This window comes from Arvicanthis niloticus, chromosome 26, assembly GCF_011762505.2.
Source record: "Arvicanthis niloticus isolate mArvNil1 chromosome 26, mArvNil1.pat.X, whole genome shotgun sequence".
In the NCBI taxonomy this organism is placed as follows: Eukaryota; Metazoa; Chordata; class Mammalia; order Rodentia; family Muridae; genus Arvicanthis; species Arvicanthis niloticus.
The window spans coordinates 5,599,988-5,616,483 of NC_133434.1; the positions used below are offsets into that span (position 1 = coordinate 5,599,988).

Genomic DNA, 16,496 nt, shown 5'->3' on the forward strand with positions numbered 1-16,496 from the left:
CGTCCAGCGTACAAACCAAAGTCATGAAATGCAGTTCACAGCTGACAACCCTCTGAAAAGAAGTGCTGCCTTTTAAACTTTCACTAAAAGAACATGTGTATTCTGGTGACATTTTTTTGTTTGTTTTTGAAGTTACCCCTAACACACTATTCTACACACAGAAACTATTCTTCACTAGTGGCATTGCCATGGGTTACGGGTCAGCCTGCCTGAATAGGACATACGAGGTACAACCGATTGTGAAGACATAGATTGTTTCTCAAGTTCTAGAATTCCCAGAGGCTCTGATTCAACACTGGGGGTGTTTGCTCAGTTTCTTCTCAGCTCTTGAGTGTGCCACTTTAGAGATCTTTCTTTTCCTAAATCAAAATGAAGGAGTTAATCTTACTGGGTCTTTATCTCCTTGGATCTGCCAGAGGTAAGTCTTCTCTTTAAACAAACACCAGAGGGAGGGCTTCTTTTAATGTATTTCTGCCCCCTTAAAGAAAGACAAGTCTTAGTTACCCAAACCAACCTGACTTAGAATCAAGAGCTAACTAAGCAAGAACAACTTTGAGAACTCCTATACCAATTGATTTCTCCTGATCACGGATGTTCCAGTTTAACATTTACCCTACCCAAAGGATAAATTTAGTTCCCTACTGTTGAGAAAAGCTTAAGTCTCATCACCAGTACCAAAAAAAAAAAAAAAAAAAAAAAAAAAAGAACCTAACTTCAATTTAGGTTGGAATTACTCAGTATTAAAAACTATCTGTGCTAGGCATTGTGGCACCTGTAACTCTTACCCTAACTAGAGAGGCAGAAGTGGTAGTATGTCTGCAATTGGAAGGGATCCAGGATCTCACAGCCAGGCCCTGTTGCAGGGGAAGAGGACTATTTGCCTTTCCTCTCCCTATCTCTGTTATTCTTGCCTTTTACCCATAGAGGAATTGGAGGAAGGGTTGGTAGCTGACTTCTGATGACATGAATGAGAGTCCTTTGATTTCTGATTCTGCCTTTGTCAGGTAGGGACATTCATTTCTCTTCATGTGCTTTCCATGCTTAGGTGAGAGGATCCCATATGTAATTCCTGTGTCTTTAAGTCTTAGCAGTGGTCCCCAAAGTTAAAGACTTCTGTGTTCCCCAGTGGTTAGATGACCACTCCCGACATCTAAGCTATCTTTGTCTCATCTGGACCTGCCAGGAAACCCAGCAGTCCTACTTGTCGGGCTCCACAGGAAACTAGTCTTGATCCGGTCCTTCTGCCTTCACCATTCTTGTATTTCTCCTCCATCCTAGGAGCACCGCCAGGTCAGCCTGATGAGCTCCTTGACTCTGTAGACCACCAGGCTTCGGTTCAGCAACTTTCAAGTGAGTATTCCTCACTCACAAACCCTTCAGATGCTGAGGCTTTATATGAAACTTCTTCAGTTGAGAAGACTCTGAGTGGTCATAGCCCAGCTGAACACGAATCAAGTGAGCATTCTTTAGCTGAACATTCTTCAGGTGAGCACTCTTCAGGAGAACAGTCTTCAGAGCACATATCAGGTGAGCACATGTCAGGAGAACACACTTCGGGGGAGCACACGTTGGGCGAGCACACTTCGGGCGAGCACACTTCGGGCGAGCACACTTCAGGCGAGCACACTTCAAGTGAACAACCTGCAACTGAACAGTCCTCGAATGAGCAGTCTTCCGAAGTTTCAGGCGAAGCTTCAGGTGAAAAGCTCGAAGACGCAGGTGAACAGGTGTCTGGTGAGACAAATGACAAAGGAAATGAGGCTATGAGCACACCAGTTCCAAGCACATCTTCAGGTAAGCCACACTGGAAGGGTATTAGTTTTTGACTAGAGGTTGAGGCCAACCTGGGCTACATAGTTCAACAAGAGCCTAGATGACACCCTGTCTCTAATGGGGGAGAGGAAAGAGAGGGAGAGAGAAGTAGGGGAGGGGGAAACAAATTCAACTTTAGGGAAGCATCATAAAACAATCATTAATATGTCAAAGACTCTGTTTCAGCCATGTGGTGGTGACACACACCTTTAATCCCAGCACTTGGAAAGCAGACAGGCAGATCTATGATGAGCCTGGTCTACAGAGCCAGTTCCAGGACATCCAGGGCTACACAAAGAAACCCTATCATTAAAAAAAAAGAAGAAGAAGAAAAAGAAAGAAAGTTTCTTCACAATATCAGAAAGTATCTTTCAGGTTTCATTCACCCCTACATGTAGCACAACTTAGAGAACCCTCTTTTAAGGAAAAATGCTACTACTCTCCCAGTCCACTGTTCATAAGAAGTTAGGATCAGCAGGAAGGCTCAGTGGTAACTGAGGCAAGCTTGATAACCTGAATTCAATACCCAGGGTCCACGTTATAGAACTGACTCCCTCAAATTATCCTCTGACCTCTCTACATGCTCCCATTCACAGTAAAGAATAAGAAAAATCTAAAGTTTGGTGTCTCAAATTACTATCAGATACAAATACTTCATTTCATCCAATTTTGTTAACTATCCAACATTTTTAGATGAGTAAAGACGGGTAAAACTACTATCCCCAATGTCAGTCACATTTCTAGAAAGTAGTAAATTAAAATTAGGTCTGCCCACAGCTATGCTTCTTGCTAGGGAATTAGCACTAGAGATCATATAAGGATGCAGAAGCACAGCTGGGCAGTGGTGGTGCACGCCTTTAATCTCAGCACTTGGGAGCCAGAGGCAGGTGGATTTCTGAGTTCAGGGTCAGCCTGGTCTACAGAGTGAGTTCCAGGACAGCCAGGGCTATACAGAGAAACCCTGACTCAAAAAAAAAAAAAAAAAAAAAAAAAAAAAAAAAAAAAAAAGTTGCAGAAGCACTTAAGACTTTTGTCACTGATCTTCCAAGATAACTCATAAGAGACTATGACAGTTCAATTACATAAGTTTTCTGCTATGGAGTAAACCACGACAGAAGGACATTTACTTATAATTTCAAGAAGCCAATGGAATACAGACTAAAGTAAAAGTCACTCAGATAAATTTAGTATTCGTCAGCAATAAAGGTTACAAATAAGTAAGAGAGAAGGTAGCCCCTCTGATTCAGAAAAAGAATATGGTAGTCCAGACTTATAATTCCATCACTGGACAATAAGCAAGACCTTGTCTTCAATAACCAAAAGGTGAGAGGGGAGTTAAGAGGGGGAGAGGGGCTGGGGTTGTAGCTCAGTGGCAGAACACCTGCCTCACTATACCTAAGGTCCTAGAGTTTTCAATCCCCAGTGCTGCCAGAAAGAACTAAGAAATGCACTGTATGTAGGTGGTCGGGTTTTTTTACAGCCCCCACTCCCCATATGTGTAATTCGGGAGATATCATGCTCTTTTCAAATTTCAGACGTAACAATAAATTGCCACACATGCGCTTATATGAATGATGATGCAAAATGTCTCCGAGGAGAAGGAATCTGCACCACTCAAAATTCCCAGCAGTGCATGCTAAAGAAGATCTTTGAAGGTAGTAGAAACTTCTTGGGATAAAGAGAACACATCAATCATCTCTTAAAAATGGGGGGTTGAAACCAGTAGGGATCAATGAACTTTGGGATTCAGAAAACTTCATTTCTTCAAGCTCTGGGCTCTTAAGTTGTTCCTTAAGCTGCTCCTATACTGACTCAGAACTCTCTGGTGTGTTCATGAGTCTATCTTCCTCGGACACAGCCCAATGTATAACAAATAGTAGGCATTTAGTAGACAGTGAATAAACTAATCAGCAACTGTCTACAAACCTGTGCACATGGGTAACAAATCTGAGTGCATATTATCAAATCTCTCAACCCTATGCTTAGTATTCATCTCCAAAACTAGAGCTCATGGCTACTTCCATTCCATAAACCATACTGCCCGGCTCTACTTTGTTCAACCCCTGGATAGAAATATCTTCCCTATATTTCTATAATTGTACATTTAACCACTACTGAATAAACATAAACAATATATATATACCATGAGCCTTACAGAAAGGACCATCAAAACCAGTGTACAGAAAGACTATAGTCTAACATAAATATTATAGCGAAAACTGGTGAGGTGCTATGTCTCTTCTCAGTACTTGGGAGGCTGAAGTAGGAGAATTAACCTGGGCTATAGAGCAAGACCATGGCTAAAAAGAAGAAAAAGGAGGAAAAGCACATGAGTGCTGGAAGTTCCCAGGTAAAGGAAAGCAGGTAAGGCTGGAGAGGAAAGGGTATACAGAGAAAAATATATAAAACCCAGTAGTGCCCAGTTTGGGCTATACATTAGAATCACCTGAGCAGCTTTTAAAACTACTTGATGCTCAGGAATGGCCAAAGATGTCGAAGTGAGTAATGGCACCTACCTACCAATCCTACTAACCTGAGTTTGCATGCAGCAACCCATACAGCAGGAGAGGACCAACTCTTACAAGTTGCCTTCTAACCTTCATACATACATGGCCATACATACATACATACATGCATACATACATACATACACACATACACAAAGTCAAAGTCAGAAATATAGCATGTAGACAGAAATCACAGTGAAATTCTTTTGGGTTTTGGCAAGCAAAGGAATGAAGAAAATAAATGTTAACTGGCCAAAGAAAAAGTCACCCAAGATTCTCAACGGCAGAATCAAGTTAGGAAAGCAAGGGAGGAAAGGGAAGATTAGGTAGAGACCCATTTGGGACAGAAAAAAAAACTTAGTTGTTAGCACATCTGCATAAAGGTGATCACTTCGGTGGAAAGGGAATTTGACTTAGGTCAGTGGAGATAACTGAACTCAGCCACAAAAGACAGAAAAATCAGGAAATGTTGATAGAAGAGAATCAAGAAGAGAGTATCACGTTCACACAGCATGGGGGAAAAAAACAGAGAAAAGGGCTATGAAATTTGATTAATAGGATTGTTCTAGTGCATCTTTGAGGGGAAAAAATTTTCAATTCTGAGTACCTGAGGCTCAACTGTGAATAAGAGGGAAGTTAAGGAGGCTAGCCGGCTCGCTGGAGGTTCGTAGGGAAGGCTGATGGAAGAGTAGCATGGTCAAGTGAGAATATTGAGCTTGGTGAAGCTCAATACCATTACAGGAAGAAAGTGAAGACATAAACAAGAGAGGTGGGTAAAGAAAGCAGAAAAAAAGAAAGCGATAGAAAAATAGACACAGAGAAGTACCGGTCATCCCTGCACAGGAACACAGCGGGACATGGAAAAACGGTTAAGGTTGGAAGAAACTCTGCTACTGCCAGTCTGTCTCTTTCAGGTGGAAAACTCCAGTTCATGGTTCAGGGGTGTGAGAACATGTGCCCATCGATGAACCTCTTCTCTCATGGAACAAGAATGCAGATTATATGCTGTCGGAATGAGCCTCTCTGCAACAAGGTCTAGATGCCTGTGCCCTACTTCTTGTTCTGACTCAGGCAGCTTCACCAGTCTACTTGGCTCAATTCATGTTCAACTTCAACAACTAATCACATCAGGCTCTGCCTGATCACCAGATAAGAAGCTCAACACTTATCTTTATTAATACCCCATTGCCTCTGCTCTCTGCCTTACTTTGCTCCCATCCTTCCCCAGACGTTCTTTTTTGCAATAAATTGCTATTAAAGAACACAGGCTTCGGTCAGATTGTTTTCTATCAGTCTAGTTTGCACATTATTGTTTCTCTCCATGACCAAAGTGAATGTTGTGCACAATAAAAGTCGAAGGGGGTACAACAGAGAATACAAAGTGCAAATTAATCTTTCAGTGGCGTAAACAATATTGTAGGATGGTCTCCTACACCCTTCTACGTGTAGTACACACAGCTCAGCACTTGTTTTTGAGCTCAGTCTTCCAGTCTACTATCAACATAATGGGAACAAAATACTGTACAAATATTTTTTTAAATTCTAAGTTTTCCTTTCCCAGCCCCAGCTCCTGGAATGACTCTGAGACTAGTTAATTATTAAATGCCTAGGCCATAATTTTTGGCTCATTCCCGGACTAGCTCTTAACTTGTTTAACCATTTAATCTATTCTATGTCTACCACTTGGTTAGATAACTGTCCTTCAGTCCCAGCCTGCTTTCTTTCTCCTCAGCATCTCTCTACATAGGTAGAGTTCCTCTACCTACCTCTGTCTCCTTGATCCATCTTCCATCTTGTCTCTGTTATACCTTTCATCTCTTACCATTTCCCAAAATCCTGCCAATGTCCCACCTACGTCCTGCCTCAGCTCATTGGCCATCGGCTTCTTTATTGACAGGTGGTGCTCATAAGAGATTCTCTCTGCATTTCCCCCTTTTAGTCTAACAAAAGGCTTTTTTTTTTACATGAATAAATTAGATACAGTATTAACAACTATGAAAACCATCAGGTAAAAATTACTTTTACAATAGTCCATTTGTATTTGGCAACTTTGGAGAAAGTATTCTATTACCTATCTGATCTTGGTGAGTTAGAGTTTTGTACTTAAATCATTTTTTTTTCTTCGAGACAGGGTTTCTCTGTGTAGCCCTGGGCTGTCCTGGAACTCACTCTGTAGACCAGGCTGGCCTCAAACTCAGAAATCCGCCTGCCTCTGCCTCCCAAGTGCTGGGATTAAATCATTTTCTAACATGTTATTTCTAACATAATCATGAGACTAGTCTTCAAACACCATCAGACTTGAGAAGGAATAAATATTACTTGAGTGCAGACCAAGCAGCTGCCAAAACTACTGAAATGACAGAAGTGGTTGACTGTCTGGACAGTGACCCACACACTGGCCTACCTTGTCATTGCAAAGCCCACAACTGACTTTCCTGTATCTTGCTTGTCCATTTTGGATAGTATTCTGTCTGCAGCTGAGACAAGGGCACTTTCTTGCCAAGTGGCTAGTTTACCACATTTGAAGCAAACTCCATAAGGAGGTTCTTTGATGCTGATCTTTATTGAAGAATATTCAATAAAGAATGTTCTGGGTGGTACCAGAAGCAGATCTGTCTCCTTGTCAAAAAAGATCTCTTAATAATAAAAATCTTTAAATGTCATATTCTGTAGATCTGAGGTTTTAGGACTATCTATATTGTTTAATTATTTACTATCCAATTTTGAAAAAAATATTTCTGTAATAAACTAGTATCTAACACAACCATGAGTTTATCTGACTACTTACTTGCATTTCTTAATTATCCTAAACTGTGTGTAACAGATGATTTTAAATGGACTAGAATTTAACATTGCATTTTTAAGAATTACATATATATAATACCTTAAACAGACTTGATACATTTGTATATTGTGACCAACTATAATCTTAATTTTTATCAATATACAAAGATCCATATCAATGTAAGATTTTTTTGGCTTGCAACACTTTTTGGTCTAAGAGTAGGTTCAATAATCTCTATTTTTTCTATATTATTTCCCCCTTTTTTCTTTTCATCCCTTCTCCCTATTTTTTCCCTAACATTAGGAGAAAAGGATAAGAGAAATCCTGAATCTAACCTTTCAATTTTGTTTCCTCCCTAATCCAAGACCATTACAATTTGTTACCATCCCTTAAATGATGACATTCATCATCCACTGAACTACCAAACCCATCCACCCCACCTCTTGGGAATGGGGCATAATTCTCTTAAAATTGCTTCCTGTTGATATGAAGCATTTTTCTTTGGGGGGAGGAGAGCACGAAAATTGAAGTATTGGCCAGTCTTAAGAAAACTAACTATAACAGTTGTGCAGTTTCTGCATGCTAAGAAAGTTAAGGCTTAAGTCCTGACTGGATCAGTCTGTAAGGTCGGACAAATTGAGGTCATCTGAGGTCAGCAGCTTTCTTTGAAGCTATCCTGGAAACAAGTTCTGATGATACAGTTATTGAGGCAGTTGGAGATGATGGAACAATATGTATCTTAGCATCTCAGTGTTTCAGCATCCCAGAGGGTGAATCTTGTCAGGGCTGCTGTTTTGATTTTTTTTTTTTCTGTGAACACATAAGCTTTTAGACATAATACACATTTCTGCATTAACATATATATGGGAATGTGCAGTGTGCACAATTTAGCTAAAGATGATTCTTTGCTCTCTGAGCAGGTATCTTTCTTGTTTTAAATTAGTTTGAACTCCATAACCAAACTGTAATTTAAATGTCTGTCTATGCCAGATGAAAGGATGGCAAAAGCCTTGATTATTCTTGAGCCAGCAAGAATAATTCTAAGCTTAGCTTAGAATCTGGACTGGAGACATTTTTATGTCTCAGCCAGTCTCAAAGCTCTCTTCAGTGTAGGGGGTCAGTGTATACTTTACACTTTTTTGTTCATTTTTTTTCTTATTTTCTGTCTACCACTTTCTGTCTACCACTTGGTTAGTTACTCCTCCTTCAGTCCCAGCCTGCTTCTTTCTTCATCTCCTCAGCGGAGTTTCTCTACCTCTGTCACCTCATCTCATCCTCTGTGGCTCTCTTCTTTTTCCCAGAATCCTCTTTTCTTTCTGCCAATGTCCCACCTACGTCCTGCATCAGCTCGTTGGCCATCAGTTTTTTTATTGACAGGTGATACTTAGAAGAGATTCTTTCTACAAAATACTCCTTTCCATTTAAGCAATCCATAATCCTGAAATCATTTTCAGAGGATCATCTACTCCGCCATGAGGAGCAGGTGCAACATGGAACAGCCCTTCACCCCAAGGTGTTTTTGCGTGTACAGTTGTTGTCCCAGGAAAGTCAGAAGGATAGTTAGGAGAGATGGCATCACTCTTACTATACAAATAAGGAAATAAAACATTATTTATTTATCTTCCACATTATTGCAAATTGACCAATATTACAGAGCTAGTGAGAATCACAGTTGGATTCCAAAACCTTGGAATGCATGAGTCTTCATACCAACATCTGGGTGTTTTTCCAAGGCCAGAAATCATTCCTCTCTTTCTGCTCTCTTCCATGTCCTTTCAGCCATCACTTCCACATGTTTGAAGGTTCAGTATCAGCTGCTGCTCTTCATGTAAGTTCCAAAGCAACAGGCTTTAACGTCAATAAAATAATTTACCACTTCTTAAATCTTTGGTATCATGATTAATATTATTTTGGATATCTTAACTCTGTTGTTCGGGCTATCCTAGAACTCACTATATAGCTTCAGGCTGGTCTCAAATGTGTAGCAATTCTGGCTCAGCCTCCCATGTGCTGGGATCATAGCTATGAGCACCTATACATAGCCTGGTATGCATAAGAACTCTAGTACATGATAAAACTATCAGTTACAGAATATGTAAACGCAACACATACAGGACATACACACACACACACACACACACACACGCACCATATACACAAATGGCCCTTTCAAAAGCCATCTGAATAACAGGTTCCACTGCCAACAAATTTAGGCTGCAAAAAATAAAATAAAATTCACCTTCAAATTTCTGAATGAAGCTATTTTGAATACATAATCCTATCTTTAGCTCAAATGGAATTAATTAAAAATTATGGCTGAAAACTAAAATATTAAATTCTCAACTTGACGTGGCTTACAGAGGAGCAAGTTAACACTTGTTAACAGTGTTGGTATAACCAGTTTCTTTGAAGAGAGGAGATAAAGATCCATTAGCTATAAGCACTGGGAGAATAAAAACTCTAGGTCAACTAATAAAGCTTCTAGGTCAACCTAGGCTCCAAGTGTACATTCCTTTGGAGCCTGATGAAGTGTTTGCCCCTCAAGCATGAGGACCCATGGAAAGAATGTCAGGCCCATGTGAGCAACACTCCTCCCACATGAACATATAAAAGGATAATACACATCTGAACAGCTAAGCAAAGCAAGCAGCTATACACACAGAGGACTGAGAAAAGGGACATGAAGCCAAGACGAACAGTGAGAGACCAGAGAAGACTAACCCTTCACACCAGCTTCATCCCAAGGCTCAAAACATGCCTTGCTGTTATGATGTGCACAAAGCAAGTTTAAGAGTAGTGTTTGGCCGGGCGGTGGTGGCGCACGCCTTTAATCCCAGCACTTGGGAGGCAGAGGCAGGCGGATTTCTGAGTTCGAGGCCAGCCTGGTCTACCGAGTGAGTTCCAGGACAGCCAAGGCTATACAGAGAAACCCTGTCTCGGAAAACCAAAAAAAAAAAAAAAAAAAAAAAAAAAAAAAAAAAGAGTAGTGTTTGTTTTTCAAGGAAAAACTATTTTTAAGAGACATTTTTATTATTATTTTGTAAGTATATGTGCAGGTTTGTATGGATGTACAAATGCCCAGAGTAGTGTGTTGGATTCCCTGGAGCTATTTACAGGTTGGTGGCTGTGAGCTGCCCTATGTGGGTGGGTGCTGGGAACTGGGTTTGCATGCTCTAGGAGAGCAGCAAGAGCTCTGATCGAACCACCAAGCCCTATCTCCAGGCCCCAAGTGCCAAACTTTCAACAAAACGATTGTTAAGACATGCTAAGAAAGAAGAAAATGGTACTGAACAATCCCTAAAGAGGGTCTCAAGTGTGTTCAAAGAACAACAGGTTTCAGTCAGAGAACTGAGAGTAATCAGGAAAACAATGTGTAATAAACAGTATCAATCGGCAATTTCTTCGGTTCTGGGGATTCGGTTTAAGGCTTGTTCATGCAGCAAGTCAGATGTTCTAGCTCTGACTCATTCCTACTGCAACTCTGATGAAGGGTCACTTAAAATTGAATTTAAAGAAAGGAGGAGAGCACGACATAAACAATTTAGTTGACTTAAATGACACTATCACAGTCAGTATTGTGGGATCCCAAAAGTGACAAAGGGATAGACAGAGACTAGTTGAATGGGACTCTTCCACATCGGAAGACAGACATAGATTCTGCAAACACAGGGAACACAAGGAACTCTCAGGATGTTAAGACCTAGACACACATACTATCACAACACTATCAAAAACTACAGACGAAAAAGGACTCTTGAAAGCATCAAAGCAATTCACTGAAGAGAAAGGATCCTGAATATGATTATCAGTTAGCTGGGCGCAGTCGCACATACTGATAAGCCTGGCACTGGGAAGCAGAAACAAAAGAGTTGCGGGTTTAATGTGGGCCTGGACTATCGGTGAGGCCCAGGTCATTGTGGGCTATTTAGTGCTACTGTCTCAAAAAAAAAAAAGATTACCAGTTAACTTCTCAGCAGAACCTCTGTAGGCCAAAAGACAGTAAGGTCATATATACATTAATGAAAGAAAAAATGATAAGTACCATCAACTAAAAATTCAGTGTCTGATGAAACAGAATTGCCCCTTAAAAACGAAAGCAAAATGAAGATGCACAGACAGTGAGCTGATTATAACTACTCCTGCTACGTAGGAAATCCTAAAGATTGCTAAGTGAAAACTTCTAGTTTCTTTGGAAAATCACTTATGTCAAATGATGTTTTGCTGGGGTACACAGGTGAAAGAATATCTTGCTAAAGCAGACATGTGAATGTTTTCCTAAAGCAGAGAAGCAGACACAGGTGAACGGACACTCGACGAAGGAGCAGAAAATATGATCACACAGACAATAGAAGTCAGATCGTTGGTTTGGTTTGCTCTGCCTCGCTATTCTTCACTAACGACACCCTGTGGATTGGTTCACCTTACATGTCGCTGAGCTCCACTTGGGGTGACACCACCATTGAAAGAAGCCCACCAAAGAACCGCTCGACTTCTTGCTGCTTCCACAGCCTCCGACCAGTCGGCTTTCTTCAGGATTGAACTACTGCTGCTGACTCGTGCATAGTGTCTGCCTGTCGAGAGAACTGGACTGTAGCCGTTGACTCCTGTTTGGTGTTTGCTATGGAACTGAACTGGGGACAAAGAAGATGGAGGTCGCCCCCCAAAGAACTATCACTAAACAGGTCCACTGCCCCCATATCTAATAACTTTTCTCTTCTACTACCTTCTAGCAGGTGATGGGCAAGAAGAGAGCCCTTAATATAATAGGCTGCACAAAATTTATGACTACAGATTGCACTTGAACTTGGGATGAAAGGATGCAGAGACCAATATATTAAAAAAAAAAAAAAAAAAAACATGAAACAAATACCTCTGAAAAGGCATAACCTAAAAATTCTAGCCTAATAATGAAAAATCTGGCTCAGTAATAAAATGCTTGCATGACTTGAATGTGGTCCTAGGTTGGATCCCCAGCGACAGCAACAAAAAAATGTAACAATAGTTATGTAGAAGCCAAGTATGTGGAAGATGTACATTAGCTGCCACATAAAAGCAGGCGTGGGACCATCCATCTGTAATCCCAGCACTTAGGAGGGGGACGTGTGGTGCCAACCATCTGTAATCCCAGCACTTAGGAGGGGGACGTGTGGTGCCAACCATCTGTAATCCCAGCACTTAGGAGGGGGACGTGTGGTGCCAACCATCTGTAATCCCAGCATTTAGGAGGTGGATGTGTGGTACCATCCATCTGTAATCCTAGCACTTAGGAGGTGGAGGCAGGAAGGCGAGGAATTTAAAAGTATCCATTCATGGACAACAAGTTAAAGGCCAGCCTAGACTACACGAAACCCTGCTTCAAAAGAACAAAAGAAAATATAAGACATAGACTTACTGTAGTATATGTACAACATTTAAAGATACAGTTTTTGATGTTAATAAAATTACATAGGAGGGACAACACAGCTGTAAATATAGTTGTCCTGTCTAAGTCAAGTTGGGCTATGTAATCCCAGTATTTGGAAGACAAAGGCAAGGAGGAAAAAGAAACAGCCTGAGCTAGACAGTGAGTCCAAAGGCCAGTCTGATCTACACAGTGAGAGCCTGTTTCAGAAAAAAAATTGCTACAAAGTTTAAATAAATTGTTCTATTTTATAAGAAAAAAAAAAGAAACAAAACACAATCACCACATGACATAGCAATTCTACCTCAGGGCATATACACAAAAAATTAAAAACAGAGGCTTGAGTAGGTATTTATATATTCGTGTTCACATCAGTATCATTTACATCGACAAAAGGTGGCAACAATCCAAACATACATGATCATATGAAACAGTATATGTGCACACCCACACACGCACACCCACATGCTACGAAGTGTTAATCGCCACAAGGAATGAAACCTGACATGTTATAACATAGTTGTATGAAGTAAGCCAAACACTAAGAGACAAATATACAATTCTACTTATGTGAATTACAAGAATATTCAAAATCATGGAGACCAAAGCAATACAGTGAGTAGGTGCCTAACAATGGCGGGAACACTCATGACTTGATAGATACAAGCTCGAAGACAGCACTGCATACTATCAGATGATGAAGAGAATGACATAAAACTGTACGGCGCAGATGAGACTTCGGATTCTAAGTGTGATGAAGTCATAAACATGGGGACTGGGGCAGGGATCTCACTCACACTTCCAAAGGACCATTCTTACAGCTTTTCTGGAAAAGAAACTACTGAGGAATAAGTAACGTTTTTAACAAGATGGCTGACTTTAACCCCGGTGGTACGACACATGGGACTCAGGAGACTGAATAGAGTAGGTTCGTGTTTACTTTTGAGGAGGGGAGAGGTAAGCGGGTGAGCACAGCGTGCACCAACATGTAAAAAAAAAAAATTAGCCATAAAATTTTAAGTGTTCTCAGCTTCAGACTAATGTTGTAATTTATCTACAAAAAGGAATACGGGACCTAATCATATATTCATATTTTAATATAAATTTTATGGACAAAGTTCTAGTGAGTGTACAAGGTGAGGAACAAGGATCAGGCCAACCCCTGCACTTCCTTTCTCCCCTGTCCCCTATCAGTCAGTGTCCTTGAGAAACCTGGTGGCCAATAAGATCAGAATTAGATATTGATTTTTGAAAACAGTTTATTTCCAGAGTAGTTAAGATATGGCTGTGAATGTAGGAGAAACTGTTTAACTGTGTAATTTTTAAAGTCACTTAGGCACTAGAGCTTATGCACAACTCCGTGAAAATCCAACCCAATGAGGCTTTATATTTGACTAGGTATACTGGGAGGAAAACTTGCCGTTTTCAGCATAACTCAAAAACAGTTTTATAATCGGTCAAGCCCTTGTGCAGCACATACACCCAAGCTGAAAATATAGTATGTACACTAAGATACACTTCTTGTGGCTGGCCTCACTCATGAACCAATCAACTGTACATGGTCTGTGTTTATTCATCCTTACAATTAAATAGGCAGAGAAGCATTTTGCTTGGGATGAAACCAACTTTTGATTTTTCAAAAGTGATACTCCATTGGTATAGAAGCTGGCAAACTCAAGTATCCCAAAACTTGGTTTCAAACCCAGATAATTTAAACACGGCTGGAGAAATAACTAATGAATTTGACCCATCCTTTCCCCAAAGTATTACATACAATTAAAATACAGTAGTATCTGTATGCAAAGAGCTAAGAATTGAAAGATATGTAGGTAATGGGAAGAGAACTCTTCAACAACTACTGTTTGCAGTTTGCAGACTAGGATAATCTTCTCTAGGAAGAAAAGTGTCACATAGCAGCACTATATTCACCAGGAATGTGCAGAGCGGACAGCTTCATCAGGTCACAGGAAACCAAACCTTCTGGCTGCTCACGACATCACTGAGCTTCCCTTTAATCTTCAGGAAGTGTCTCTTGAACTCCAGTCCATCACCCTATTTTGGGAATAATATAAATTAAAAATATTAAAAAAAAAAAAAAGATTATGTCAAAAGAGCACATTCTCACTCGTGGTCAGGGAAACAACGTCCTGTGCCTCCTCCTCCCTGCTCTTCTCTGAGGATACTGGATTGCAGGTACGCACCAGCATTCCAGCTTAGCTATGCATTCCATATAAATCTGACTTGTTTAAACATGACTTTGTAACAATTTATAAGTTTCATTAGAGTAGAAACCTTCATAATTTTATACCAAAAATCTAGAAAAGAATTATTTCAACCAGTCTCCCACATACAGAACATGAATTACTTTTCAACCTTTTCTAGAGCCACACATAAACTCTCAGAACAGACATTGTATTGCTTAGGTTTAATAGAGAATAGGCTTTTAAACTAAAAATAATAGGTAGGCAAAACAATATTAATCTTAAAATTTGTGAAGTCCATTATGTTATAATGTACAAGCTTTTTAATGTCATAACTTTTATTTAAAAAAAAAAAAAAAGGCATTCTGTAAATGGGGTATGGTCTTCTAGCTGAGCTGCCTAATCTGGCCTCAGTGGGAGAGGACATGCCTAGTTTCCCAGAGGAATCCCAGGGGGGCTCCCCACCCTCTCAGAGAAGGGGAGAGGAAGATTCCCCTCTCAGGGGGGAAGGGGATGGATTGTGGGAAGGTGACTGGGAGGAGGGCAGTGAGCGGGATGTAAAGTGAATAAGTAAAAAATAAAATGAAAATTAAAAGATAGGTACTATATATGAATCAAACTAATTTAAGTATTCCAAAATAGTATGAATTATGTCAGGAGATATATTTCTTTTAGTTTTCATTTATCTATATATTCTACAAAAAAAAAAAAAATTAGGCAGAACAGAGTCCCATGTAGTAGTTGAATTTCTGATCCTCACCTACTGAGTGCTGGGAATACAGACAGATACGGCCATGTCTGGCTTTATCTGTGCCAGGTATCCAGTCTCAGCGCTTGTGCATGCTAAGCAAGCACTCTACCAACTGCAATTCATCCCTCGAGATTTTTACACTAAGGAAAATGTCAGGAGGCAGGGGGAAGAGAGGGAGAGAGGGAGGAAAAAAAATATTTTAGAAAAACAGATGATAGCACATGTCATGTTTGTAACACTAAATGAAAAAAAAAAAAAGTGAGTTACAATATATTTACAAATGCCAACTAACTAGTTATATTCATGTGGCTATAGTCCTAAACTTTCTGTGGACGTCTGAAACCACATAGGATGGAACCTTACATGGCATATACCATCTGCATTTCTATGTATGCATAGCTAAGTCTGTAAATATAGCATAATAAAAGTGACAGAGTTAGTAGTAAAATAGAACAATTATAACAATGGTCTATAATAAAATTGTCAGCATTATTACCCTTACCCTTTGGAGCCACCCCAAAAACAAAAAGCATGCAATACTTCTACAGTTAACTTGAAAACCAAAATAAGTAACAGGCAAGTTATATATATAGCATGATCAGAAATATATCATAAAGTATCTACTCTAGGCAAAAAGAAACTGCAGATCCTACTTGGGAATGGGGTAAGACAGGGTAAGAATTCACCATGCCAATCAGAATCTCGTGCTCAACCCACAAAGCTTCAGAAAGCAATAGTGTACTGGGTGGACCACTGCATGTAAACTATAAAGCCATTTGAAAATCTACATAAAAAAATACTATGAATGAAATATATGAGAAATACCTTAGAAAGCCGGAAGTCAACCAGTATCTTCTCATCCATTTCTACCAAATTTATTTTGAAAATCAATTTATTGTTTCTTCTGTCAGTTGTTGACACAGTAACCTAAGGCAATAAAAATGTCAAGCCACATATATACATGAACATAAAATACTCTTAACAATTCTTGTTTAACAGAGTGTCGTGAAGAACACTATACATTTCAAGGCTAGAGAGA

General features: G+C 39.9%; 2 protein-coding genes across 6 annotated transcripts in view; one reads left to right on the plus strand and one right to left on the minus strand.

Annotated features, from left to right (window-relative positions):
* The first annotated feature begins 285 nt into the window (after positions 1-285).
* On the plus strand, positions 286-5,575 carry LOC143438959 (acrosomal protein SP-10-like). The gene is made up of 4 exons (XM_076924642.1): positions 286-418; positions 1,279-1,794; positions 3,348-3,467; positions 5,234-5,575. The coding sequence occupies exons 1-4, from the start codon at positions 370-372 to the stop codon at positions 5,356-5,358; spliced, it is 810 nt and encodes a 269-aa protein (XP_076780757.1). The 5' UTR covers positions 286-369; the 3' UTR covers positions 5,359-5,575.
* The window catches only part of Chek1 (checkpoint kinase 1), a 34,579-nt gene continuing 19,670 nt past the window's right edge, over positions 1,588-16,496 (minus strand). For 3 of the 5 annotated variants that reach the window (XM_076924639.1, XM_076924638.1, XM_076924641.1), the window contains 2 exons: positions 16,283-16,384; positions 12,734-14,557 (listed from right to left, as the gene is read on the minus strand). In XM_076924639.1, coding sequence (XP_076780754.1) covers positions 14,462-14,557; positions 16,283-16,384 — 198 coding nt within the window. In that variant the 3' untranslated portion in view covers positions 12,734-14,461. Of the gene's footprint in view, positions 1,732-12,733; positions 14,558-15,466; positions 15,598-16,282; positions 16,385-16,496 lie in introns of those variants that run through there. The other 2 variants (XM_076924640.1, XR_013107471.1) reach the window with 2 other exon arrangements.